This window comes from Diceros bicornis, chromosome 19 (genome assembly GCF_020826845.1).
Source record: "Diceros bicornis minor isolate mBicDic1 chromosome 19, mDicBic1.mat.cur, whole genome shotgun sequence".
In the NCBI taxonomy this organism is placed as follows: Eukaryota; Metazoa; Chordata; class Mammalia; order Perissodactyla; family Rhinocerotidae; genus Diceros; species Diceros bicornis.
In genome coordinates this window covers 30913604-30941471 of record NC_080758.1, presented here as the reverse complement: position 1 = coordinate 30941471, position 27868 = coordinate 30913604, and the positions used below count along the sequence as shown (strand labels likewise).

At 47.0% G+C, this 27868-nt stretch overlaps 1 protein-coding gene across 1 annotated transcript in view; it reads right to left on the bottom strand.

Annotated features, from left to right (window-relative positions):
• The window catches only part of TGM3 (transglutaminase 3), a 39613-nt gene extending 27371 nt beyond the window's left edge, over positions 1 to 12242 (bottom strand). Inside the window, exons 1-4 of the mRNA XM_058563063.1 lie at positions 12113 to 12242; positions 2441 to 2614; positions 1850 to 2092; positions 1100 to 1218 (exon numbers count right to left, since the gene is read on the bottom strand). Of these exons, the coding sequence (XP_058419046.1) occupies positions 1100 to 1218; positions 1850 to 2092; positions 2441 to 2614; positions 12113 to 12119 (543 nt within the window). The 5' untranslated portion in view covers positions 12120 to 12242. The remainder of the gene's footprint in view (positions 1 to 1099; positions 1219 to 1849; positions 2093 to 2440; positions 2615 to 12112) is intronic.
• Between the last annotated feature and the right edge of the window lie 15626 nt (positions 12243 to 27868).

Sequence of the window (27868 nt, the reverse complement as noted above, 5' to 3'; positions counted from 1 at the left end):
TCTGTATAACCAAGGATCGGGCCAGGCTCATCTCTAAGTCTCCATCCAGCTCTGACTGTGATCTTGAGCATATTACTTAGATTCCTGGGGAGGTGATCATAAAGATAAAATATCACGCTAAAAGAGGTCTTTGAAGGTATTTTCACAAAATGAGACTTATGTTCAGCCATTGTTTCTCCAAGGAAGAAGGCCAAGTGCTCTCTTGCCTGAGGGTCTTTGCATGTGCTGTTCCTTCTGCCTCCAATGCTTTTCCCCAAGATATCCATCTGGCTCCCTTGCCTTCTTCAGGTTTCTGATCAAAAGTTCCTTCCTAAGAGAGGCTTGCTCAGTCCATGCCATCAAAAATAGCCTCCCTTCCACCCCTGGACGCACTCCATATCCTTACCCTTTTTTTTCTTTTTAATTCCTTCCAATGAAATTTGACACAGAAACCCAATGTATAAACTATAAGGCAGACTTGCTCTGGTTGACTGCAGAATGGGGACTGGAGATGGGCAGAGCCTGCACCTACCCAGCCCCTCCTGGACATCCAAGGGACCCCACCAAAAGTACCTCATTCTCATGCTTTCATCTATCTGCTGGAAAAAAGAAAAAGTGGAGGGAATCTCTGAAGGTTTTCTAGGCTGAGCAAACCGGGGAACTCTGTGGATTTGGATCGGGGGTCACAGTAAAGAAGGACCAAGAGGCTATGGTCTTGAAAGGCCACATGCACATACCAAGAAAGTTTCATTACAGTCTTACACGGAATGAACAACAAACTATATTATTGTCCCAAGTGTCTGTGCTGGGCCCTATCCTCGTTTGTGTATTAGAGCACCAAGAGCACTTCATTGCATCGATTTAGTTATTTGTCTGTTTTGCCCATTAGATTGTGACCCCCTGAAAGACAGGAAATCCATCTTATCCATCTCCTGCATCTTTAGCGTGCAGTCTGTGGCCTAGCACACAGTAGGTGGTCAATAAATGTCTTCTGAATGAATGAATGAATAGAAGGGCAGGCAAATGGACAGATTTGGGAAATTCCACCTATTTGTGGAGCCAGCAGCTGAGCTTCTTGGGTAACAGGGACATTACCCCAGCCTCCTTATGACCCTTTTACCTGTCCAAAGTTCCAGCCAATCATGCTAATTCGATTTGTGCTTCCCACATAGATGATGCCAGCATCTTCCTGAACGTACTCCTCTCTCTCGGCTTCGTTCCTCATAAAGACACCATCCGCTATTTGACATAGAAATCAGATATCAGGGACTAGAATCCTACAGAGGACTGTAGAGACCAGTCCTTCTCCCACTCCTGAGTACTGGCCTGGGGGCTGGAGTAAGCCACACCTGCAGCCCTTCCCTCAGCCTCCACTGAGGAATGAAGCCTTGGGCTGTAATGCTTGCAACTCATATTGTGGGAACTATGAGCTTGAAAGAGAAGCTGGGATAACCTGAGGGTGTGAAAATGAGACCCCAGGAATGAGCCACTTGCTCCTTCAAGCAGGAAGCTACCTCCATGCTGCAGAATTGTACTGTGGTCATTGTCCCTTATAATTACACCATACTAGGCCATTTGTAAAAGCTCATGAGGTCCCTGCAATAGCCCCAGAGGAAATAGCAGGATGCCCATTTAATGGTGAGGAATTTGAGGCCCAGAAAGGTAGAGTGACTGTCCAGACTCACACAGCTGGTTAAGTGGCAGAGTTGAGACTCAAACTCATGGCTTCTGACTTCTAGCTTCTATGCTCTTTCCACAACCCACAAGCTTTCTCTAATCAAACCTGAGCTCATGAAAATCATCCCCCTCATCTCCTTTCCACGAGCATTGCTTAGCTGATGGCCGGACATAGGGGTGGTTAGGTGCCTACCTTGCAACCAGGGGTTAAAGAGCAGTATGAATGTCCCAAGTTTCAGAACGAACTCTTTGCCCTGGGAGAAGATCTGAAGGTTCAGTGTGTACCGTCCAATGGGTGCATTGGCAGGAGTGATGATGGAGATGTTCAGAACTTTGTCCTTGTTGGACACGAGCTGTGCACCCCAGCCACCACCACTTGTCTTGTTGGAGAGTGGAAACACAGCCTTTGTCCCGGCTGACTCTGAGGCATAAGACCCTGTAAAAGAAGACAGAGGATGATGGGAACCAAGTAGTGCTGGCCAGACTGTGGGGAGAGATCAGATTCTAATATAACCACACGGGCCCTTTGGGGGCTATCATCCAATGAAGCACCATTCTAACGCTAGAAGCAACTGGAGAGACTATGCAGGCCAAATCTCTCTTGATTTGAGGACTTGGACTCTTGAGCTCAGAGACAGGCAGAAACTTACCCAAAGTCAGACTGAGTCAATGGCAGAGCTGGGCTAGAGCCCAGAGCCCGGTGCCCCGAGGGTCACCACCACCCCCCCCTGGATGCACAGCTCCAAGGGCTTCTCGGGTGTGTGTAGAGGCGGGAAGCAGGTACCTGTGGAGGCTATGAACCCCAGACTTTCTCCAGAGCCAAGACTTCGGTTCAAGATCAATGAGAATTGGAAGGGTTGGCCTCTCCGCAGGATGAGCTCCTGGCTGTAGAATTTGTTTGTGTTATGTTCCCGCCGGTTGGAGGTCGTCTGCCAGTTGATACTCTGGGGTTCTAAAGCTGTGAGACAGAAAGGAGGGCCTGAGGTCCTGGGAGGCAAGGAATGGTGGCATGGGGAAAAGGTGGAAGTTACCAAAGGGACAGCTTTTGGGCGGGGCCAGTTGGGGCAGATCCAAACTTCTAGGAAGAATCACATTAAAATCCAAAGACCTTGAGCAACATAGCAAGCACTTCACAACCTGTTCCCATTCCTCCCTTTCAGGTAGCTGAACCTCTGCACACACTATTCACACTGCTGAGAATATCTTCCTCCTCTGCCTGGCCAACTGTCACTCAGCCCTCAAGGAACGGCCACATGCTCAGCGTAGCGTCACCCAACCAGCCAGGAGAACTGTGTAACCAGAGCACCCACATCCTGTCCATTCTTAGCATCATCACTTTGTGGCTGGGGGCTCAAATTGAACTGAGAGGAGGTACTTCTCTCAAAGCCACCACCCTGGTTTAGCCTGTCTTTCCCTTTGTGTCTCCTTGAACATCAGTGTGTCTGACCACTCCTACATCCAGCCAACATTTCCTTGTGTATTCTTTGCTTTCTGTATATGTGCAATGCCTGGGTATTGGCCTGGGCCTCTGACACTGGGGAGGATTACATGACTCTGAGCAGCATTACTAGGTCTAGAGATTGAGAAATCACTCACCTGGAAGAGACTTTCAAATGCTCACTGGCAAGAGCAGCATATAGGAGCAGGCCAAAGGTCCATGAGATCTCTGGCTAAGACCCTGAGGACGCACACCTCGAAATCCACCCCCCACACTTCTCCTCGCGTGATCGTGGAGGTAACGGAGCTGAACTGAGAAAGGTTTATGAGAGATACCGTGATGGCTGAGGTTAGCCTAGATAAACCTTTTGAGAAATTTGATTCCTGTAAGTTATGTTTGAGATGTTCCATCACGCATTCCTCTGCAAACCAAACTAGTCTCTGCTTTTGCAACAAGGTCACAGCTATGATGGGAGGGTGGTGGCACATCCCAGGGCCAGGAACAACTCTTGTTTATGTGTCTGTCTCTCTCCATCAGAACATGCCTTCTTGATCTTTATATTCTGAAGACTAGCACATTGCTTGACTGTATTAGGACAATGAGATAAACAAACGAATGAAGGAACTGAATGAACAGACAAATGTCATGAAATGACCATCATGACAGCAGCTCAAAATTTAGTCCATCAGGAAAGGTGAATATGGACGTCCACTCAATAAGTGTATAGAAAGTACCTATTATTTGCAGGACACTATGTTAGGAACAATGGTGGGGGTATAAAATGTATGAAAAGAAGTTTCAACCCTCAAAGAGCTTCAGCAGTGGGTGAGACAAGCACAGCGACCATGATGGTCATCTCTGCCTCTCCTGACACCAACCGTGAGCCCTGGCACAAGGGAGTCTTCTCCCCTCTAAGGTGCTTGTAGGATATGCAAGGCTCCTCAGAGCTGGAGGGGGAGGAAAAACAGGACTCACGTTTGTCATCAGTCTACTGTATGTCAACTGCTATTGACAGTATACAGAGCACTTTATATATCATAGATGGAATCCTCACAGAAACCGGAAACTGATGCTCTGAGAGATAAACGTCTTATTTCAGTAATTGGCAGAGCCAGGACTCTGAGCCCAGGTCTTTCCGGCCTTCCCCTGTTGCTGTGGTCTCCAGTTCTCTGCCCAGAAGGGGGATCCACGTGGGACCTTCAGTCCAGAAGGTACTCAGGTGGTGAGGGGCCCTCCCTATGCATTGTCCTCCCCGCTGGCATTTGTATCCTGACACAGAGGAGAGAGTGAGCACCTGGAAGGGAAAAATATGTTCCAAAAGGGTATTCTATGTGGGAGGCGGATGAAAGGGGAGCAGCCTGCCTCTGCATCCCTGAGTGGGATGGGCAGATTGAGAGCATGCTCATCGAGCCTCCAGGGTGGTTTCTGAAGCCTTTCTCCTTCTGCTGGCTGCTGCCCTTAGTTATTCTCCCTGCACTTGGGATTGCTTCTGCCAGCCCTCAAATCAAGGATCCCATGATCTTGTCTGTGGATTATTTCGATTCCTTTGTTCCCCGCACCCACCACCCCTTGAAGCAGCACTAATCACAGCCCCTCTGCCGAAGTGTGTTCTGGAAGGGAAAGGGCAGGGATGGGGGAGGTACACCGCCATCCAAGGTTCTTCTCGAGTTTACAGCTTCATGGTTATTTATGAGACTCAGGGCCGTTTTCTGCACCAGCCTGGATGGAGGAAGGGATGAAAGGAGCGTTGCATGGTCCCTACAATTGACTCATCAACTTAGACACTTAAAAAACATCAGAAAGGGGGCTGGCCCGGTGGCGCAAGCGGTTAAGTGCGCGTGCTCCACTGCCGCAGCCTGGGGTTCGCTGGTTCGGATCCTGGGCGCGCACCGACACACCACTTGTCTAAGCCATGCTGTGGCGGCGTCCCATATAAAGTGGAGGAAGATGGGCATGGATGCTAGCCCAGGGCCAGTGGTCCTCGGCAAAAAAAAAAAAAAAAAAAAGAAGATTGGCAGACGTTAGCACAGGGTGGATCTTCCTCACAAAAATAAATAAATAAATAAATAACATCAGAAGGAAAAGAAACCTTGGAAACAGATCATGTACTTCCCACCCTTATACTGGATGTGAGGACATGGAGGCCCTGAGAGGTGATCTGCCCACCGGAGCACGTCTCTGGACTCTCTTTCCAGTGCCCTTGTCACAATTCCATGCTACCTCCCTGAGTTACTGCTGAACTCCAGTGTCAGGCCTGGGGCAATTTCTCCGATTTTTTCTTCACTGAGAATATCAGTGCCACTAGCAACTCTAATGTGGCAGATGTGCTAAATGTCCATCCCAATATTCACTTCCTCCTTCTTTCTTGGCAGTAAAATCCCCCATATTAATGGGCACTACATTTCCCAGGCTCCCCTGCAGCTGGGGGGTCATGTGAATGAATTCTGGCCAGTGACTTGCAGGAGGAAGTTATATGTATTAACTTCCAGGAAGCCTCTTTTTTTTTCTGTTTTTTGATTGAGGTAAAATTCACAGAACATAAAATTCACCATTTTAACCATTTTAAAGTGTACAATTCAGTGGCATTTAGTACATTCACAATGTTGTGCAACCATCACCACCATCTACTTTCAGAACCTTTTCATCATTCCCCAAAGAACCCCCCTACCCATTAGCAGTCACTCCCCATTCCCTGCTAACTCCAACCTCTGGCAGCCACAAATCTACTTTCTGAAATTTGAAATCTGGCAAATTCATATAAATGGAATCACACAAATATTTGGCCTTGGGGTCTGGTTTCTTTCACTTAGAATAATGTTTTCAGGGTTCATCCATGTGGTAGCATGTATCAGTAGTTCATTCCTTGTTATGGCTGAGTAATATTCTGTTATATGGATACACCATATTTTGTTTATCCATTCATCACTTGAGGGACATTCAGGTTGTTTCTATCTTTTGGCTGTTGTGAATAGTGCTGCTTTGAACACTCATATGTAGGTATTTGTTTGAACACCTGTTTTCAATTCTCTTGAGGAAGCCTCTTTTTGAAAACAGTTGGCAGATGCCCTTAGCCTGTTTACCTCCCTCTTCTTCCATGCTGCCGCCTGCAGTGTGGGGGTGATGTGGACAGAGCTCTAGTGGCCACCTTGGACCAAGCATGCACTAGGGACAGCAGAGCGGGGGCTGCATGGACTCTGGGCCCCTGGGGATTGCGTTGCTGCCTTACCTGCCCAGAACTGCCTACATTCAGACCACTGTGTAAGGAAGAAGTAAACATCTGTCTTGTTTATTTCTCTGAGCCATTGTTATTTGGGCTGTCATTCACAGCCAAACCCACTTATAAATACCTGATAATATAACCTCCTCCCCCACTTATTCTGTGGTCCACCTTTGGAGGGGTAACACGAGAAGTACGGAACAGATTCCTGACTGTGAGGGAGTTACTTGTCTGCTGTCTCAATCAGCCTGGCTCTATAATCGAGTCACCCGCAGCAGGCCGGTGAGTATGACTTGGCTGTGGGTGTGTGACTGGGGTTTTCACCTCCTGTTCCTGCGAGGACCACAGCATAGACTTGCTGGCAGGTGGCCCAACCAGATGTAACTGATACTCTAGTGGCTGTACCTCCCCCACCTGCCCAGACTCTATTCCCTATGTCTCTTCTCTAGACAAAGACAGGCTGAGAGATATATTATAATTAGGGCTGATAGATACATTAAAAATCATCTCACCAAGTGTCTGCAAGCTTTTCGATAGAGACCACACTAAGAAATGCATTTTACACAGTGTTTACATACTTGGATCTCTGACTGACACAAAGTTTCACAAAACAATACTAACCATTGCTATGTACAGTAGACTGATATTTTGTCTTCTACTTCATTTTTTAAAAAATAGCTGGTCATAAGACACAAAACCGATTTTACAACCTGCTAATGGGTAACAGCTGGCAGCTTGAAAAACAGTGATATAATCCATATTCCCATATTATAGGTAAGAAAACTGAGGCCCTGAAAGGGGGAGCCGTCTGCTGAAGTTACAGAGTAGTTTAGAAGCAGAGCTTGGCCCAGAAACTGGTCTTCCATCCTGGTCGCTGAGGGGCCGTGAGTCATTCCCAGTGTCCCCTCGCCTCCGCTCTGGGCATGGGGAACATCCCCACCGCTGGCTCCAGGAACACAGGTGCTTTCCTCTGTGCTCTCACCTCTCTCTCTCTCTCTAACCTGTGCCTTTCCCTTTCTCTTTCCCCCACATTCAGATATTGCAATCCCTGTGCAGCACGGGTGGTACAATTTCCTGGCACCCAGGCACACGGGAAGTCAGGGGTCCCACTGGTGGCTGAGTGAGGGGCTGGTGAGGCTCTCTGCGATGAAGTGAATAAGCCCTGGACTGATGGCCTGGAAAGCTGAGAGGTCTTGGGCAAGGCCTCAGTGTTTCTGGATTGTACTTTCCCCACCTGCAGAACGGGATAGTGAGGCCTGAACATCCTCCCTCTTGGGCTTATTACTGGGATCTAACACGTACCCATCACTAGCACCTGGGCCCCCGGAGCTGGCGGTGGGGTGGGGACAAATGCCTTGGGATCCCACACATAATGGCAACAGCACACAGGAGAAAGGAGGGTGTGAGCTTTTTTATGGGCTGCCATTGAGGACCTCAGACGTGCCAGGAATCGTGCTAAGCATTTTACCTGCGTATGCACCTTACTAGTTGTAAAAACCCTATGATGCTCTTATTCCCATTTCACAGGTGAAGGATTCGGAAGTCCAGTCACGTGCCAAATATCACACACTCAGGCAGAGCCTGGACCCAAGCCCAGACTGGAAGCCAGTTCTGCCTGACCACATGACTCCGAGCTGCCACCTGCAGCCAGCCAAGGTGGTTGTGGTGGCAATGACTGGGCACAGTTCCAGGAAGCCCCAAGAAGTTCCTGGACAGTTCCAGGCTTCTGGGGTTTCAGGAAGCCCTGTAACGGGCCACCCATAACCTACTCCCTGCCTTAACGTTACATGGTCTGGGGGAGAGGAGGGAAGAAGCGCCTGGGCCCCCTTCACTTCCAAAGAGAGTTTGGAATCTCTCAGACCAGTTCTCCACCCTTGCTGCACATGAGAATCGCCTGGAGAGTGTTATATTGGCCTGAGCCCCATCCTAGACCAATTAAATTAGAATCTTTGGATTAGGGACAGCATTGGTATTTTCTTTTTTTTTTTCAAATTCTCCTAGTGATTCTAATATGCAGCCAGGATTGAGAATCATTTCCTTAGGCCTATATATCATTTTACACTTATCAAAGCTCTTTCACGTTAATTATCTCACCTGAGCCACATGGCAGCTCTGGGAGGGAGGCCGGGGGGGTGAGGTGGGGACTGGGGGTTAGAGGGGTGAGGTGAGGGGGTGGAGTCGCTGCCTCCTCCTTACAAAGGAGGAAAATGAGGGCAGGAGAGGGGAGTGCAGACCACTGCCGAACTCATCTCCCCACCCCTACCAAAGACCCTGGGGCCTCGTTCCCTCCACTCCCAAGCGATAGGGAAAAGAATTTCCTCCTTCAGTTCACACCCCAGGCTGGCATGTGGGCCCTGGGGAGGAGAATGATTGCCCATCTGAGGAGCACAGCCCAGCAGGGTGGAGGCAGAAGAGAAGTAATTGGAGGTGAATAAGCACAGCACACTGGGGGACTTGGAAATGTGTGAGGGGGGCTGGCAAGGGGGCGGGGGAGGCTTCTAATGGGAGAGGTTCTCCTGGACATCATCCTTGATTAGAAAGTGGACTTCATCTCATAGAGTTTTTCTTCAGACCCCCAAGGCAAGGAGAAAACAGCCTCATAGAAGTTTCCAAGGAATAATAAGCTATGTGGACTGAGCACCTATGAGGTAGATTCCACAATAACCCCATTTTAGAGATGGGGAAACTGAGTCACACAGGTTGAGTAACTTGCCCCAGCTCACTTGGCTGGTAGGGACAGAGCTAAGATTCAATTCAGAGCATCTCTGGATGTGGACTCATAACCCTTCAGCTAATCTACCTCTGTGTATAAGCCTAGGCAACAAAGGTTGAAACTCGAGCAGCCCTCATTCCAAGTGGGAGGCTGCTGCTGGCAGGTCTGTCTGATAATCAGGGAGCGGCTGCTGCCGCAGGTAAGCGAAAGCGGGTGGGGCTGGAGCAGAGGAGAGGCAGCTCATCCTTATTTCAAATGTTGAGCAGCTGGAGCCATGAGCCTCTGAGCCCAGAGGGGCGATCTGCTTTCAGAGAGAGTGTAGATATTGCTCCGGTCCAGCTGGCTGAAACATGAAGCCATTGCCCAGAGAGAGGAGAGCCCAGATGCTCCTAGAAGATTTACAGATGAGAAGGAGGCAGGAACTTGGGAGGAATTCCTAACTGCTTCCACAAGAGAAAGAGCCACCGGTGTCCCAGCTCCAAGAAAAAATGTTTTGTGGCAGACCTACAGCCCAGAATGGCCCAGGTCCTCTGCAGACTGGAGAATGAGGCCAGAGGAGGTAAGTCTCTGAAGCTGAGGCCAGTGCTCTGCCCAGTAAAGTAGTGGCAAGAAATCTCACCACCCCAGCGGGACAGAGTGTTGGTCCTCAGAAGAGAGGTTCCTGCAGGCAGAGGTCTGCAGTTCAGGCTTGTACCCTGAGGACTATGACTCTGACCCAGGGCCTCCGAGTGGCTTCGGGGATGGGGAGCAATGCTTCTTGTCCACATTGGGCCTGACGTCTGTGTTCACAGCCCGCATTCCTGTCCACTCTGGGGCTCCATCATCAGTGGGCAATAGGCAGAGATCTCACACTACTTTGTACAGAACACTGCCAGGCCTTCCTCCACCACCATCATCCCCACCCACAGCCCAGCTGCCCTCTCCACCAGGAGACAGAATAACTGAACCCTCACTGATTCCAACAAGAACCTTAAATTAGGGGCTGGACACAGAGTCCTCTCAATGTGAGGACTCTGATTGTCCCCTGGGTCACACCTGCCGACCCATCCCCATTTATTTTCCTGTTCCCTCTGCCCAGAACACTCCTCACCCCACAAAACTACTCCTGGCCAAGTCTGACTCATCATCCATGACTAATACTGTCTGCTTCCCAGGGTCTTCTTTATCCCAAACCCTGGCCAAGATGAATCCCCTCCTCTTCTTGGCACCCAGAGCACTTGGTTTGTGTTTGTAATGCAGCTGAGTGACAGTCCACCTTGCAGGCCACTTGCCAATGAACTAGTGTCACCAAGCACTATCAGACTGCGAGCTCACTAAGGGCAGAGACTATCTCTCGGTTATCCATTCCCCTTGCACCTACCACGACTCCTTTCCCTACGTGTTCAATAAGTACATTCATTCATTCAAGAAACACTGATTGAGCACTGTCTGGCTGACTGGGAGCCGAGCTAGGAACTGCGTGTGTGACAAATTTAAAGGAATGAAGGTATTCCCCTGTCTCTCCCTCATCTCTTTTAAAAATTGATTTTCTCCCTACCAGCCATTGTCCGCATTCTGTTGTGACCTGAGAACATCTGGTTGACTTAGATGTTGAGTTCTCAGAGCTCAGCGGCTCCATGAGTCACAAGCAGTGACATATGGGGCCCCTTAGGATGTCAAGCGGGGCGCACAGCGGGCGGGCTATTCATGGGCCTGCTTCGGGCCGCAGAGCCACATGAATGCGTGTCTTCCCAGGGGTGAGCACGTGCGGCCCGCTGCTCTCTGTCCCTGGTTCCCTCTCACGGCGAGAGAGCAGGCTGTACTGGAAGGTGCCTATGGTCCACTGGTTTCAAGCCTTTCATCTTGCAGTTGGGAACCTGAGGCTTGGTGGCTGCAGGGAACACATAAGCGGTTGGTAACAGCATTCAAATGAGAAACCAGGCTCAGCATTGCTTTCCTGTGTCCCAGAGGTCACACACACTCGTGTATGAACTCTGCTCTGGTAGCAGGACACAGTGGACATGTTGCTGTTGGAACCTAGCCTGGCCTCTGCTACCAACTTTCTGTGTGACCCTGGTAAGTCTCTACCCCTTCCTGGGCCCGTGCTTCCTCCTCCTGAGGGAGGGAGACGGCCTAGGTGACAGCTGACATCCCCTCTTGCTAAAGTCTACGGGATCCAGAGATCCTCTTTTGGCAACCCAGCAATAGTGTCCGTTCCCAGGAGGAAACGAGGGACAGGGAAGGAGACCCATTTTTGCAGCCACCCTGTCCTGATCTTTGTGATTTCTGGAGAAACCGGCATTTGCCTTTTGCATTGGGCTCAGGGATTTCTTTGGCAAACCTTCTGGTGGTCCTAACCGCCAGCCACAATACTTTACAGGTTCGACTCATTCCTTGTTTGGGTTTGGCGTCGCTGTCAGCCCACTAGGCTGAGCACCACGACAGGCAATAATTACCATGCTGCTTAGCAGGGGTGCTGTCTAACAGGAGACCAGATCCTCGAGGGTGACCGCAGAGCTAAAGAACCTGCACTTCTTCTCATTCACTCCCTTTCCTGGGGCTGCTCAGAGAGACAGTCTTTGGCACACCTGCTCCTGCTACTGGACGGTTTCAGCTCATCAGGTCACTTTCAAAGAGCCTGCCGGTGCCTCCGGATGTGAGTTTACTTAGGAGCATTCCAGCGCTGCTGATGGTTTCTTTTAAATCAACTTACATGCTGTCACTCTCTCACTCCCTTAAAGCTCTGAGATGTGCTCTTCTTTGCCTATGTTACTGACAGCTGGGTAAAACCACACTGAGAAACGTGGGAAGCAGGTACCAGCCGGCTTGACACGGCAAATCTTATCCATCTCTCTAAGCCAATATGACCTCCAGCTGTGTTGAATACCCTGCCCATTATTCAGGATTACATTCCAAACATGTCTACCTCTGGAAATGCACTAGAGGGACTAGGCAGCCACTGAGAAAGAATAGAATCCTAAAACTAAGATCCAGCCTTCAGAGCCCCCAAGGCAGCTGTCTCGAGCTGGACGCTCTCTGCCTCTCAGGAGGGCCCAGGAGCAGCACAGGCTTCCAGCCCGGACCTGCAGAGAAGATGCCATACACTCACCACTCATGTTTTGCCTTCCTCTGCCTCTTCGCTGGCTCGTCTGGGAATGGCACGGTCAGCGTGGGGAGATAGGCTGCTGGGGATCGCCGTACCATTTATAGAAGCCTCTCCTACACACCCCAATTACGATTCTAATGAGGTGGGTGAGGCACCAGGTCATTCCTGTAGTGCCTGTAAACGTTTCACTTACGACATACTTGTCACCCAATGGAAGGTCATCCTGCTTGTGCAAGACCAGCTTGGGCAGAAGAGGGGAGATAAGAAAGACATGCAAACAGTTCACTTTTACGATCTTTTTTTCAAAGACGAACAACTTCCTGGATTGTAGGGTTTAGGAAATGATGTCATGCTTTTTTTGAAGTATCTGGTGCAGAGCTGGTTCTGAGAAATCCTCTGGGCATCAAAGAAATGTCTCCACAGAACCCAGAAGCAGAAAATTGCTTTGTCCTTTCTCACTATACACCATATTGGTGTTTTCCACTTGCACAAGGGGTCTGAGATGCTCATCACAGCTCATTCTCAACTCACTGAGTAGTGGGAATAATCAAATGAGGTGACGCAGGTGGGAAGTGCATGGATGTGTACCACTATGGATTAAATCCAGATATCATCTGGAATTGATGATATTCAATTGATTCCAGATATCATCTGGAATTGATGATATTCAATTGATTCCAGATATCATCTGGAATTGATGATATTCAATTGATTCCAGATGTGGGGGAGCTCTTCTTTTTAATGAGGCAGCAGGGACAGCCACTGAACCTGCAGTCATGACAGAGTTCCATCCAGTTCTGCCACGTGCTCTTTAAGACTGGAGGGTAAGTCATGGACCCTCTCTGCACCCAGGTTCTATATCAGGAGGAAAAAGGAGTTGAGGGGACTCTGACATTCTACAATTTTTGTTTGATTTTTTGTTGTTTTTAAGGGGATATAGTTTTCAAAAGATCCTATTGTGGATATTTATAAGAACCAAGGTTTCCTGTGATAGACAAGGGAGTTAAAAAAAATGATAATGCTTCAAGCATTCATGACAGAGCAGAAATTTCTCAAGGCTTCCCCCAGAATTGGTGTGGGAATGAAGACCTAGCACCGTGATGACAAGATTAGGTCTTTAAGGAGAAGATGGGAATGCTAGATCTTGAGAAAGGTGAGACTGAATAGACACATGGATTGGAAAAGAGGATCCATGTCCTCTCTCTGTCCTCTGGGCTCCCACAGCATTTTGCACATTTTAGGACCTCCATTAACATATGTATCTCATTGCCCTAGAATGATCTGTTTATGTCTGCCCCATCCCCAGGCTGAGCTCTTTGAAGGTACAGGCTGCACGTTATTCACATCTTCTCAGATCCTAGCATGGGCTTGCCACACGGCAGGAGCACATAGATTTTTGAATAAATGAATCAATCAACGTAAAGATGGAAATAATAACTACCATCAATTTAATGTTCTCATGGGCAGGCACTGGCTAAACAGTTCACATATATTACCCTTTTTCATCTTCAGATCAATCCTATGACATAGGTACTGTTATTTTTGTTATCTTACAGGAGGAGAAACGAGTTAACCCAGGTCTATGCAACCAGGAGATTCACACCCTTATGTGAGCGACTCCTGAGCCTGTTCACTTAACCTGGAGGTCAGCTGCCTAAATGAGGTGGGACCTCAGCCTTTCCCAGGCCTCTGGCGGCTCAGTACCCGTGCCAGGAGAATGCGACCACTGTTGGCTCTGGCAGGTGACCAAGAAGAGAGCAGAGGGTAGAGAGAGGTATGGCAAGGGGTGCTGGACCCCAAGTAGGGGGTTCGAGTGTGGGTCCTGCCCCTGCCATGGCATTAGTTACGACCCTGGGCAAGGCCCTCCTTATGCTCGGTCAGTCCTACCAGAAAACCTGAGAACTGTGTGAATTGAACGGGATGAATGGATGTGAAAGGGCTCTGCACTGCATTAGCTTTAAAAAGTGTGCTTAAAGAAATGGAGTGGTTTTACTTCTTACTACTGTTGTTGTTGTTGGCCTGGGATCCGAGGAGAATTGGACCCTGGGCATTCCTTTCACTGACCTAACAAGGCAAACTGCAGAGGCGACAGGGAGGCAGTGCTGCCCTTGGAGAAGAATTCTGAGGTCACACAGACATAGGTCCAAATTCTGGCTCCATCAAGTCACCCCGCCTCTCAGAGCCCCCATTTTCCCATCAGTAAAATTGAGGTAGAATTGCTGTGAGGATTAATGAATATAAAGTGCTGAGCACAGCATCTGGCACAACCCAGGGTAATAAATTGGCCCTGATATCTGGTATTATTATCCTTCAAGAACCCCACAGTCCCGAGTGTTGCAGATTTTGCAATGGGACCCACAAATGCGGACAGTGGTGCCTGACCGCTGACCACTGGTCTTCCCTTGGAAGGGTCTGTAGCTGATCAATCTTGGCCCCAGAGTGGTGTGAGAGAAGGACGCCCTAGTTGGATGCAGAAGACCCCGACTGACAGCTGGCCTCCATGGCTTGCCCACTGTGTGACCATGGGGGAATCCTTTCACTTCTCTGAGCCTCAGTTTCCTCATCAGCCTACCCACACACCTCCTGTAGTGAGGCTCAGAACCACAGAACTGTGGCTATGACACTCTTCTGCAGAGGGTGGTGTTGCACAAACGTCGGGGGCCAGCTTCCCTCTGTCCCCCTCTGCTGCTCCAGCTGGCTCCCCTGTTGCCTGCTAACTGCCTAGCAGCAGGGCCTGCCTCCACCACCCCGACAGGAGTTTGCCCTGAGTCAACTTAATGTTAGCTGCTGGAGGATTGCTCCATGGCCTCCGCAGCCGCAGCCGGAGCCCCGACCTGCAGGCGGGCCATAATTTGCATGCTATGCCACAATTTCAGCTAAATGATTTTCACTTCATAGGTGGAGTCACCCAGCTGCAGGCAGGATGAAATTCCTGCTTGGCCACACTCTCTGCACCGCCGACTCCAGTTAAGATGTAACATGCAAACATGCGCTTTTTAAAAAAGGAGACTCTAGTTGATCATTAGCCTTTTCCTTCCTATAATTAAGGGATTTAGGGTGACTGAAGATTTCTCAACATGTGGAGAGGCGCAGAATCTCATAGAAGTCATGGACCCAGCCTTTCTCCTAGCACAAGAATCTCTTTCTTGACATGTTTCTCTTGAAAACTCTGTTTAAGGCGTATCTTCACCCGTTTCATAGGAGGTCCTCGAGGGCAGGAAGTTTGTCCATATCTGTCACTGCCTCATCCCCAGTGCATCACTGTGCCTGTGTGGTGGGCTCTCAGTAAACTGGGGTTAAAGTGCATTGAAAGAACCAGAAAGTTCTTCCTCATTTTAACTGAGAATTGGTCTCCCTAGATCTTCTGTCCACTGACCGTCTCTGCTTCTCACCCGACCCCTCGTTGAGCCCACGTGAAACGAGTCTGTCTTCCATCACCCAACAATGATCATGTTCTTCCCAAGTCTGGCAAACGTCCCCTCCTTCCCGACAAGTCTTCTTTTCTAGGTTAAACAGCAGTTTCTTCGACTATTCCTGATGAGTCACGATTCAGAGACCTCTCACCATCTTGGTGAGATCATGTTATTCCCCTCCTCTGAGGCCTTCAATGGCTCCCCATGGCCTATTACAGCCCAGAGTTCTCAGTCTGGCATTCAACGCCCTCCAGTGTATGTTTAACCTTAATTCCATTATTTTCTACCACTCCTACATGAACTCTTCTATTCAGCAAAACATATCTAGTCATTTTTCCTGGAACCCAACCTGATTGTCCCTGTCTCTACACCTTTTTATAAAACGCCCCTCCCTGGAATACCTTCCTATTCCTTTTGTATCCAGGTCTCATCATGACCAAGGGCCAAAGCAAGTCTCTCCTCTCCTGTGCTCCTCCAGTGTGCTGTGGAAAGAGGGTTTGCAATGAAACAAGCAAACCCAGGTTTAAGTCCAGAGACACATTCTAACTTACCATGAGCACATATTTTTATAATCAGACCTTGGGCAAATCACTCAACCTCTCTGAGCCTAAGGTTTCTCCTCTGAAAAATGGGTATAATGATACCTGCACCACTCACTCTCTAGAGCATTCTGAGGAATCATGAGATGACATCTGTGAAAGCCCTTTGTTAGTGACAAGATGTAATGACTTCCCCACCTCTGAGCCTCTCGAACACACCTTGTCATTCAACAGGCACCTAACAATACATGATCTAAATCTCTTAGGGACGTTTCTTCAGGAGGGGAGTATGCAAATCTACATGGCTGGCCACCATTTCCTGATGCCAGGCTCTGTGTTAAGAGTTTCACATCGGTTGACTTTTAAGCCTCATGACAACCCTACAAGGGAGATATTACTAATCCATTTCATAGGTAAGAAACCAGAGGCTTAGAGAAGCTAGGTAATATGACAATGTCACATAACTAACAAGTAGCAACATCAGGATCTGAGCCCAGGTCGACCTGACTGTGGAGGCCCCATCTATGTCACCCTGTCTCTGACAAATCCTCCAGGTCAGTGAACCTGGGTCTTTCCGGGTCTGTCGATCAGGAGACTTGTTACTGATGCTGGTGATGATGGTGTTAGTAACTCAGAGCGGAACAGGAAGGCAGAGCCCCTCCAGGACTAACAGAAAAGCCTTGACTTTAATGTGTTTATGCCCAAAGTTTGCACTCCCACCCAAACAAATAAAACAAAGCAAAACCTTGAAGAAAGAGGAGACATGTAAAAGTCCCTCACAGTTCATGTCAGTGCTCATTTCATCGAATGCCTGGTTGTATGGGCGGGTGGTCAACATTGGGAGACACCCAGCCTTTGAGAAGATAGGGAGCAATGGCACTTTTCTTAAAAGACAGAAACTGATAAGACCTAAAAAGAGGTGCATACCACTGTGGGAAGAGTTCAGAAGGAGTGTTGATACTGATTACGGAGATAAAGAAGAGTTATTTATTGAGGAGGAGGTGTTTCAGCTATACCCAGAAGGAAAAGATCATAGAGCCTTCCAGGCAGGTAGAGGAAGAGTGGGGCAGAGCGTGCAGCCCATCCCAGGACAAGACTGCAGATGAGTTCATCTGGAGCGCACAGCGCCCGAGGACAGTGGGAAAGGACCAGAGAGGCCGGTTCCACCCTGAAACAGAATGAGGACGCTTAATCCTGGGGCATGGGGAAGGTAACTGAGGGGCAGCCCTGGCTCATCACATGTCTGGGGCATTTTGAGGGAAGGGTTGGCTTATTCTGCCAAGCTGTCACTCAACCATTTGTGAGCATGCAGTAGAAAATCCAGGGAGAAGAGAAGAAGCCACAGCCCACCACCTGTGGGCTACAATGTGGGCTACAATGCCACAACCTGGAGGCCGAGTGGCGGTTTGCACCAGAGCACTGGCACTAAGAGCACGCTCAAGAACAGGGAAGCCAGGGCAGGTCACCAGGGTTGTGTAAATTCCCAGAAAGGAAACGACCAGAGAGGCTATCAGCCCAAACTGTTTTGTTTTATAGATGAGGAAACTGAGGTTTTCAGAGAAATGACTTGCGTAAGGTCACAGAGTAACTGACCTATGTCCTTTTACCCTTGAGAACACTGAGGCCCAGATCATCTGCAACTAGATTGCAGGCTCTCTTGCTCTGCACTCCTCTCTTCTTGCTACTCCATTTTAGTCCTTTCCTGTCTTTCAGTTGAGAAACCCATCCTAGCAAAGCCTAAGTGGTCAGGCATGCAAGATTAGGGAAATATTGTTCAGTGTTAACAATAGCAGCAAATATTATTAACATCATTAAACATTTGTACAATTATCACTAAATGTGCTTTTATATTCACCATCTGCCCTGATCCTTATCCAGTTCCCAGGAAGCAGATTTTAGTACAACTGCTATAAGTGAGCATAAGTGAGGCCATCTTGTTACGCTAAATGGCCCCAGCCCCTCCTCTGCGTGACTACTCGCTACGCTGCACGTACTCCAAAAAGTTCACATGCTCTCCTGATTTATGGCCTCCACTTACATATGTACTCCCCAATAGCTTGATAAATTAATAACTTTTTTCTATGAGTTTCTCTCCAGGAACAAGCTGACCACAGGTGGGAAACACACCTACAAGGTATCCATCACAGCTGACAGAAGAATGGAACAATGTGATGCCTGGAGCGCATCATGCCTGGATACCAACATCCCTGGACCCCCTCCTCACTGCTCATTTCCCCTATATAACTGCCTCAAGATTCTGTAATCTTTGAAGATGGGTCTTTGACACGTTAGTCACCTGTCTTCCAATTTGCTGGCTAATCTGATTAAATTTCGTTTTTCCATCTCTAACTCGTTGTGATTAATTGGCTCAGATTGCGGCCAGCAGAGTGAGCCCATTGCTTGGTATCACTGCCACCTTACCAAGGAGAAAATGGATGCCCGGGTAGGCTATGTGTCTTAGCAGAAGCCAGACTCAAAACTAAAACTTTAGGGCCGGGCCGGTGGCTTAGCGGTTAAGTGTGCGCGCTCCACTACTGGTGGCCCGGGTTCGGATCCCGGGCGCGCACTGAGGCACCGCTTCTCCGGCCATGCTGAGGCCGCGTCCCACATACAGCAACTAGAAGGATGTGCAACTATGACATACAACTATCTACTGGGGCTTTGGGGAAGAAAAATAGAAGGAAGATTGGCAATAGATGTTAGCTCAGAGCTGGTCTTCCTCAGCAAAAGGAGGAAGATTAGCACGGATGTTAGCTCAGGGCTGACCTCCCTCACACACACAGAAAAAAAAACCTAAAACTTTAGATTCCAAATTTCATGTTCCTTTTCCTCCACCTCATGTTAGGTGCTAATAATACATGAGTTTCAGAAAAAAGTATGTCCAAATTCACATGTGTGCTAGATGCTCTATGGTAACTGTAAGTACAATGCTTTGCTTTATTTTTGTCACCTGACATAGCATAAGCCACTTGAATATAGATGTGATTTATGAAGAAACCTAAAGGTTTGGGAAGGGGCGATGGGCTTTCTGCGGGAGTGTGGTAAGTGGGAGAAGGCAGGGGCTGGGCTGGGAGTCTGGCATCCTCAGGGAGCGCTCTCTGCCCCCACCCTGCGGCTCACCCCACCCTGTGGCTCACCCACAGGCAGACTCAGAACAAGGCACTCCCTCTCAGGACTCACTTCCCAGCCATTAAGTGATAACAGAACTGCGGTGGTTAGTTTACACAGGCCCTGCCTCTAATCTGGGCCCTTCCCATGGTGTCTGAAGAATGAATAGCTCTTCCATGGAACTCTTTAAAGAAAAGAAGAAAGATTAGAGCGAGGGGCAAAGAATTTCTTCTGAATCCATTCGTCCATCCACCCAACATTCATGACGTCCACCATGTGCAAGGCTTTCTTCAGACATTTTGGGAAATTAAAAAATGAGCACTTTTTATGGAGGGCAATTTGTACCAAAACCTGTAAAAGCGTACATATACAAATGCATAGAACACGATGATCCATAACATTTTTTAATAAAAGGCAGTGTTTTGGAAAAAATGTCAATGTTCAATAATAGGAAATTTACTAAATTGTGGCAGATCCACATATTATCTATGTAGATATTAAAAATGTTGATGTAGGGCCAGCCCCGTGGCTTAGCAGTTAAGTGCGCACACTCTGCTGCTGGCGGCCCGGGGTTGGGATCCCGGGCGCGCACCGACACACCGCTTCTCCAGCCATGCTGAGGCCGCGTCCCACATACAGCAACTAGAAGGATGTGCAGCTATGACAGACAACTATCTACTGGGGCTTTGGGGGAAAAATAAATAAATAAAATCTTAAAAAAAAAAATGCTGATGTAAATATCTTAAGTATTTGACATTGAAAGATGTTCATAACATAGTAAGTAAAAACCAAAATTGTATGTATGAATGAATTAAATAAATATATATCAATATGATACATATATGCACACTTTTGCTCTCACAGAAAAAAAAATCTAGTATATCTAGTATACAGATGGCTATATTCTAGAATGTAAACAGTGGTCTACACGGTGTGATTAAAAGATAGTCTCAGTTCTTTATGCAATTCTATATTTTCTCAATTTTTTACAATGAGCACATATTTTATAATCGGACAACATATTTCAGTTTTTAAAAAATGACCATATTGTCACATAAAGATGTTAATGATATGTAGTAATATAAAAGTAGATTTTAAAACTTTATGTATAGGATGATCCAATTTTGATACATCCTGCTAGCGAAAGTAGGAATTTTAAAAGCCTAAAATGTTGTACAACAGAATATAAATGGTTTGTCTTCCCTGATTTTGTTTTGCTGCACTGTCAGGTGTCTATAATGAATATACATAAATTATGTAACAAGAAAGAAAAATAAGTTTTCTGTTAGTTTTTCTAAAAAAGTATTAATAAAATAGAATCCCTGCCTTTAAAGAGCTGACAATCTCTCAGAGGAGATGAGAGAGAATACACTAACTAAAATACGCAACAGGGCTCTGTGGGTTCACCTTCTGTAAGAGGTGAGCAATCAAAATGGGATAGGTCTTCCAGAAAAGATTCATGGAAGAGAGAGCATTTGTTCCATGCCTTCAAAGGTATGTATGAACAAACAAAAATTGGAGGAAAGGGCATTTTCAGCAGAGAAAAGGCAGAGGAACAGCACTTTGAAGAGGCTTGGTCAGACATGATCAACTCTTCCCTATGAGTTGCCCACCATTTCCACCCAACCATCATGCTTACCCATCATGCTTAGTCATCAAACACGTCAGTATCTTCCCAAATGAGGCAGCTATGAATGCGTACAAAGGGTACACTTTCCATTCTTTTTATTTTATTTATTTATTTATTTATTTATTTATTTATTTATTTATTTATTTATTTTTGTGAGGAAGATCAGCTCTGAGCTAACATCCAGTGCCAATCCTCCTCTTTTTACCGAGGAAGATTGGCCCTGGACTAACATCTGTGCCCATCTTCCTCTACTTTATTTGGGGCTCTGCCACAGCATGGCTTGACAAGCAGTGCATTGGTGTGCACCCAGGATCCGAACCTGCGAACCCTGGGCCACAGAAGCAGAGCACGCGCACTTAACCACTTGCGCCACCGGGCTGGCCCCATACACTTTCCATTCTGATTTGATCTTGTTACATACTGATTGAATGTAAATAAAAATGGAGTCAGCGCTAGACGACTTATTAGGGAATTATTTTATAGCTTGAGTGTTGGCTCTTGGCTGGATTTGACCAGCAATTTTGGTCTTCACCAAGTTTATCCAACACTCAAGTTTCTTTAATTCTCAAGGATGAGTAGTAATTTCCCATGCAACAGATTTAGCTCTTAGTTTCATGCATCCATAAAAAAAGCTTTAAAATGCAGAAGGCCAAGGCTTGTCCTGGCATAACATGGGCCTTCACAGCAAGGAAGTTAATAAATTTGAACTGGAAGAGTGACTTGCAAATGATGCCAGAACACTCTGTCCTGGAAAAGTCAGGACGATATGAAGGGAGGATGTTCTATAATGCTTCTGTTCACGTCTCTGGAATGTAAAGGTCTGGAAAGTCCAAATGCTCTTAGAGATGTGGCAATATTCATAGGACTTGTACACAGGGAACATGAGAAGAAATGGAATTTCAAGTCACTTACAACACAGGACCAAATGAAGAATTTCCTAGCCACCGTCTGCTTCCAACAGGCCCCAAACACTTGGCCTCTCTTTACCTTCTGCCCGCAGCGAAACGGCTAGGAGGACTTCTTCAGGCTCTGAGCCTTTGTCCTTGATGATTACATTTGGGTGAAATTGGAGCACTAAATTAGATACCTAGAGACTTCGGTTCTAGTCTTGGCTCTGTCACTAACTCACTTGGAAACTTTGGGAAATGAGGAGTTTGGTCTAAATCAGTAGGTCTCAAACTTCTCTTCAGCCCCCACACCATCACATGCTCTACTCACACGCATCAAAAACATCTCTCATGAGACACAGTGATTGTCAACTAGTGTGGTCGCCTGCACCCATTCTCTGACCCTCCCTGAGAATCTCTGAACAAAACGATCTTCTCAGGTTTCACACCCCCCAACTCTTAAATGTTAGGATTCTAGTTCTAAATTATCAACAAAAGAGCTTAAAAAAAATAGATACGTTCTCAATTATGCTTGCATATACTTGTATGTATTTAGATAATATCTGGAAAGATTTAAAAGAAGAAGCTAACAGTGATTTTTCTCTGGGGAAAGGACCTATGAGCGTGATGGTTAAGGAAACAAAGAGACTGACTTTTCACTGTATGCTCACTGATTTTTTTTTTTTTTTTTGCTAAATACATAGGATGTTAGGAATTTCAACTGACGGCATGTAACAGAGATCTGAGGAAGGGTGACTTAAGCAAACAGGGATTTTATTTTTCTTACTAAATGAAAAGTCTGGGGCAGACTGTCTAGAGCTGGTACAACGTTATTAGGGACCCAGACTCCTTCCAGCTCTCTGTCCCGCCATCCTGATATTGTGGCCCACATCAGGTCACAAGCTCACAGATAGCTGCTCTACCTCCAGGCATGACCTCTGTGTTTCAAGTGTGAAGGTGGAAGGGCAAAGAGCATTGCCTGCTGATTATGACGCTTTTAAAGAGCTTTTCTGGAAGTTCACCTCAGCAGCTTCTGCTTACATCTCATTGCTAGAACTGTGGGGCGCTGCTACTGCTGGCTGCAAGAGAGGCTGGGAAATAGAGTTTTCTTACTAGATGTGTTGCCATCCCGTGTAAAATTGGGGTTCTGTTAGTAAGAATGGAAAGAATGGATATGTGCTTGGTCATTAGTAGTGTCTGTCATACATGTATTGTCTTTTTTTTGTTGTTTATTAAGACTTTATCTTTTTAGAGCACTTTTAGGTTCACAGCAAAATGGAGGGGAAGGTACAGAGATTTCCCATATGCCCTCTGCACCCACATATGCATAGCCTCCTCCATTATCAACACCCCCAGAGGGTACATTTGTTACAGTTGATGAACCTGCACTGACACATCATAATCACCCTTAGTCCATAGTTTACTTTAGGGTTCACTCTTGGTGGTGTACTTTCGATGGGTTTGGATAAATGCATAACGACATGTATCCACTATTATGGTATCATACAGAGTATTTGCACTTCCCTAAAAATCCTGTGTCCTCTCCCCACTCATCTCTCCTTCTCCTCTAACACCTGGCAAACACTGATCTTACTGTCTCCATAGTTTTGCCTTTTCCAGAATATCATATAGTTGGAATCATACAGAATGTAGCCTTTTCAGCTTGGCTTCTTTCACTTACTAATATGCATTTAAAGTCCCTGCATGTCTCTTTATAGCTTGATAACTCATTTCTTTTTAGCGCTGAATAATATTCCATTGTCTGGATGTACCACAGTTTGTTTATCCATTAACCTACCGAAGGACATCTTGGTTGCTGGCAAGTTTTTAGCAATTATTAAGAAAGCTGCTATAAACATCCATGTGCAGGTTTTTGTGTGAACATAAGTTTTTAACTCCTTTGGGTAAATACCAGGGAGCCTGATTGCTGGATCATGTGGTAAGAGTATGTTTAGTTTTGTAAGAAACTGCTAGACTGTCTTCCAATGTGGCTGCACCATTTTGCATCCCCACCAGCAATAGATGAGAGTTCCTGTTGCTCCACATCCTCGCCAGTATTTGGTGTTGTCAGTGTTCTGGATTTTGGTCATTCTAATAGGTGTGAAGTGGTCATGTATTGTCTTTTCAAAAAAGAAAAAAAAAATATATATACATATGGAAAACAAAAAAGCCTTGAAATAGGGGAGAAAAAAGTCACAGTGTGAGACGCGACTGTGTGAACGGTGGAGTGGGGAACTCAACGGACTCATTGAGTTCCAAGAGCAAAACAACCATTTAACTAGCTGAGAATTATAAAAAACCATTTAAAGTCTCTGGAAATTGTTCTAAAGCCATACAGCAAATGGAAAAACACTTATTTAAGAAAATCTACTAAAATTCAGTAGGAACAGCGAGCCTCCGTGACATTTGAGTCACGTCCCTCTCCCCTTCTCCCCTGGCTCGTGTGAGGACAGCTCTGCTCTAGGTGATTCTTCCTCTGGGGCCCACTCACCTGTGTCTTGTAAGGGCTGGGCCCTGACCTGAGACTCTGGATTTTGGAGATATTTAGTCCCATGGCTTTTGTTTTTGTTTTGTTTTTAACAGCAGAGCCTATTTTTAAGGGGAACTGCTTTGGCTCTTCTAAATTCCCAGATTCCTCATTATGACAGAAAGCAAAGAAACAGGACCAGGAATTGAGCTATCCAGGCTTAGGTCCCTGGCTTAGTAAGTAACAGGACTTACTGTTTTCTTGGGCAAGTCACTCCCCCTCTTTAGGTGTCCACTTCCTCGAGAAAGAGAGGAAAAAAAGCCCATTTAGGAAACAGGAAGACACTCAAGACTGTCCCAGACTCAAGAGTCATAACCTGACTCTACTGTCCCCACAACCTTCCACTGCCAAGTTCTGTTCTGCTCTCCTCCCATAAGTAACTCTCATGCTCTCTGTCTCTGACTCTCTGTCTCTGACTCTCTGTCTCTGTTTCTCTTTGTCTCTTTCTCTCTCATGTCCATTAAAATGTATATCTCCTGGAAGGCTCTGGAAGACGTATTGAACTGTCTTGGCAATGGATTTATAGAGGTGCTTAGAACTTCCAACACCTGATTATCTCAGAAGACTTAAGACAAAATTCAGGTCCTAATGGGAGAATTAAGAGCTATGTCTGGGAGGAAGCAGAGGTGAGGAGGCAGTTCATACATCAAGGGAAACTTTGGAACAAGAAGAGGAAGGCCAGAGTAGACTTACAAGTTAACTGGGTACGTAGTAAGTAGGTTTGCTGCCTCCCTCATTCCTCTCTTCCTTTCTTCTCTCTCTCCTTTCTTGGGAGTGGAAGAGAAGGAAGGAGAAACAACCTTCAGTGTATGCCACATGCCAGCCACCACCACCATTTGGTTCTGTACAGAGCCTCCCATTACTTCAGTCATTCACGCAGCATATCTACACACCAGCTAGAGCATTATTTACTTTATATTTGTCTTTAAATCAACTCTCTTTTCTTTTCTTCCTTCAACTTACATACCTACTTCAGCCTTGTACCAATTAATAACAAAAGTTTTATATGTTAATTATTTTTCTAATGAATTTTTAAATAAATATAACTCTTAGAATTACAAAATCTTTGTTCCCATATCAGAGTTGCGTGCGCCACACTTCGGGATACACCTAGATTGGCTCATTCGGTCTTTGCAACCACTCGGTGAGGCAAGGATGATTGTCCTTATCCTACACGTGAGGAAACTAGTGTTCAGAGGGGTTAAGTCACTTGGTCATGAAACTAGCAAAGGCGGAGTAAGACTTGAAGCCACTTATGTCTCTCAGGCCCGTGCTCTTTCTCCTAACACTGCCCTACAGTGGGATGGGAAGAGGAAAAGAGCTGTACAAAACCCAGATCAGTCCACAAAGATTCCAATGCCTTTGATCCAACCAGCTTGTTCAGTCCCTACAAAGAGCCAAGCCCCGCTGTCCATTCTTGCCTCCCTGGAAGGCTCCTGTACAATCAAGCCCCATGTCTGGCACAAATCTGGTGCTTGATTTGTGTTTGGCAGGTGGTGGCTTTGCTCCAAGGGCAGATCCTGTAACGGCTGTCCTGGTGGCAATCCCTCTAGAAGCCATCCTGAACCCTGCCCTTTTTGCTCACCATCACTTGGACCACCGCCTTTGTTTCAGCTTCTTGCCTGGGGAAACAGGCTAAGGCTTTGCCCTCAAGTCGGGGCTTGAGAAGCGTTTGCTGTTTTAGGTAGTGGATTTATGACAGTGGGCATTCATTCTGGAACAACTTGAAAGCATTCTTTCCTCTTCTCTTTTCATCAGCAGCATCTAGTTGCCTAGCACAGAGGGGACACATGGACTTGGCAAAGAAGGGCAGGATTCTCTGCTGCCTCCCCCTTGGCCCTTCACCTGCATCCTGCTGGGGTGTGGTCCTTCCGTGAAGCTGAGAGAACACAGTCAGGGTCATGTGAGGACATGGACTTGGCACACCCCTCTGCTACATTCTCTGCCCTGCCAGTGGCTGGCTCTGGGTTTTGGGGGCATGGGGATGAGAGGTAGAAGAAGAAGGTCAGGGGTAATGGGCCAAAGGAACTGATACTTATTACAGGCCTACTCTGTGTCAAACACTGTACTAGGTAGTTGATAGCTGTTGTCTCATTTAATACTCTCAACAACCTCCAGCCTTAAGGAATTGGTGTTATCATGCTCATTTTACAGATGAGGAATCCAAGTCTGGAAAGTTAACTTACTTAAGGCCACACAGCTACTAAAAGGCAGAGCCAAGATTTGAACCCAGGTCTGTCTAACTCCAAAGTCCAGAGTCTTTTCACTATACCAGGCTAGAGAAATCATCAGGATTTTCCAGGCTCTCTGCTTCACAACACCAGTTCCTCAGATAGGAGGAGGAGAAGGCCAGAAGCTTTTGGAGAAAGTTGGTTTAAATAAAATCCAGTAGATGTCTTGACTGCAGCACTTCTCAGAGCCTTTAATATTTAACATGCACAGGAATCGCCAAGAGGGATCTGTAGTGTGCTACATCATCCAAATTACCCAGGAAGACTATTTATTCTCCTGTAAAATATCTGAGAAACCAGTGTTTTACGGAATAGTCTGGAAAATATTCATCTAATCAGACTCCTTTATTTTAAGTATAAAAAGGAAGGTAGGAGATTTGCCCAAGTAATACAAGCTGCATCAGGGTAATTCAAAACACCCCACAACCTCTGTCCTGCCCTGCCTTCCTGTCTCGGTAGAGAGGCTCTGCCCTTTTCATCGGTCGTTTGGAACAAGGTAAGTACCCACCACATGCCAGGCACTGGAGTAAACGAGACACAGTGGAAAGGCAGCCACAAAGCAGTGTGGTGCTGGTGTTGATGAAACTGTGGCAGCACATGGGAGGCCCTTGAACCAGGCTTGGGGGGCTGGGAAGGCTTCCTTAGAGACTGAGCAGGTCAGAGGACTCCACCCCTGCTAGGTGCCAGCACGTCTCCTGAGACCCTGGAGCACCTGCCCCCTTACCCACACATCCATTATAAATAGCAGGGACATTTTAGGTCTCCACCTCCAATCGCATCCTCAAAACTCTTCTCTATGACAGTAAAAGAAGCTATTGGCAGAGATATAGATTCCTTACTAATTCTGCTATGATGGTTGAAATCCCTGTACAGTGTAAGCTCAACAAATTCCCGGGGTGCCTGATGGCAGAGCGATCACAGAAAGGCAGAGCGGGACAAGGTCTTGGTGACTGACTAATCCAAACCCCGCTACAGATGGGGAAAGTGAAGCCTGGAAGCTGGGATGGCACAGTCATTGAGACCTGGCATGGGCGCCCACTCTGTTCGCTCACAGTTCAGGTTCAATGTGACACTTAAGCTATTTGAGTTCTTGAGCTTTCATCCCATCTGTGGGAAATGGGTGAAGGATGGGAAGGGCCCATATCAAGCGCCCTCCTGCAATGGAGACTTCATGGTAGATCCTAGAAAAAAACAGGACTGGCTGCTTGAAGGAGGGAGTGGCTTTGGGATGTATCTTTTAGCTCTGACGTTCTGTGGATGCTCCATGGGAGGCAGCTTCATGTCAAAGGTCAGAGCACGGCTGACGGCTGGCTGCCTCTCAATGCCCCTGCCCTACCGCTGACCAAATGCCCCTGGCCATTTACTGGGCACATCTTCTCTCTTGAGTACACAGAACCTGCGTTCGAGAGACTCAAGGCCCAGGA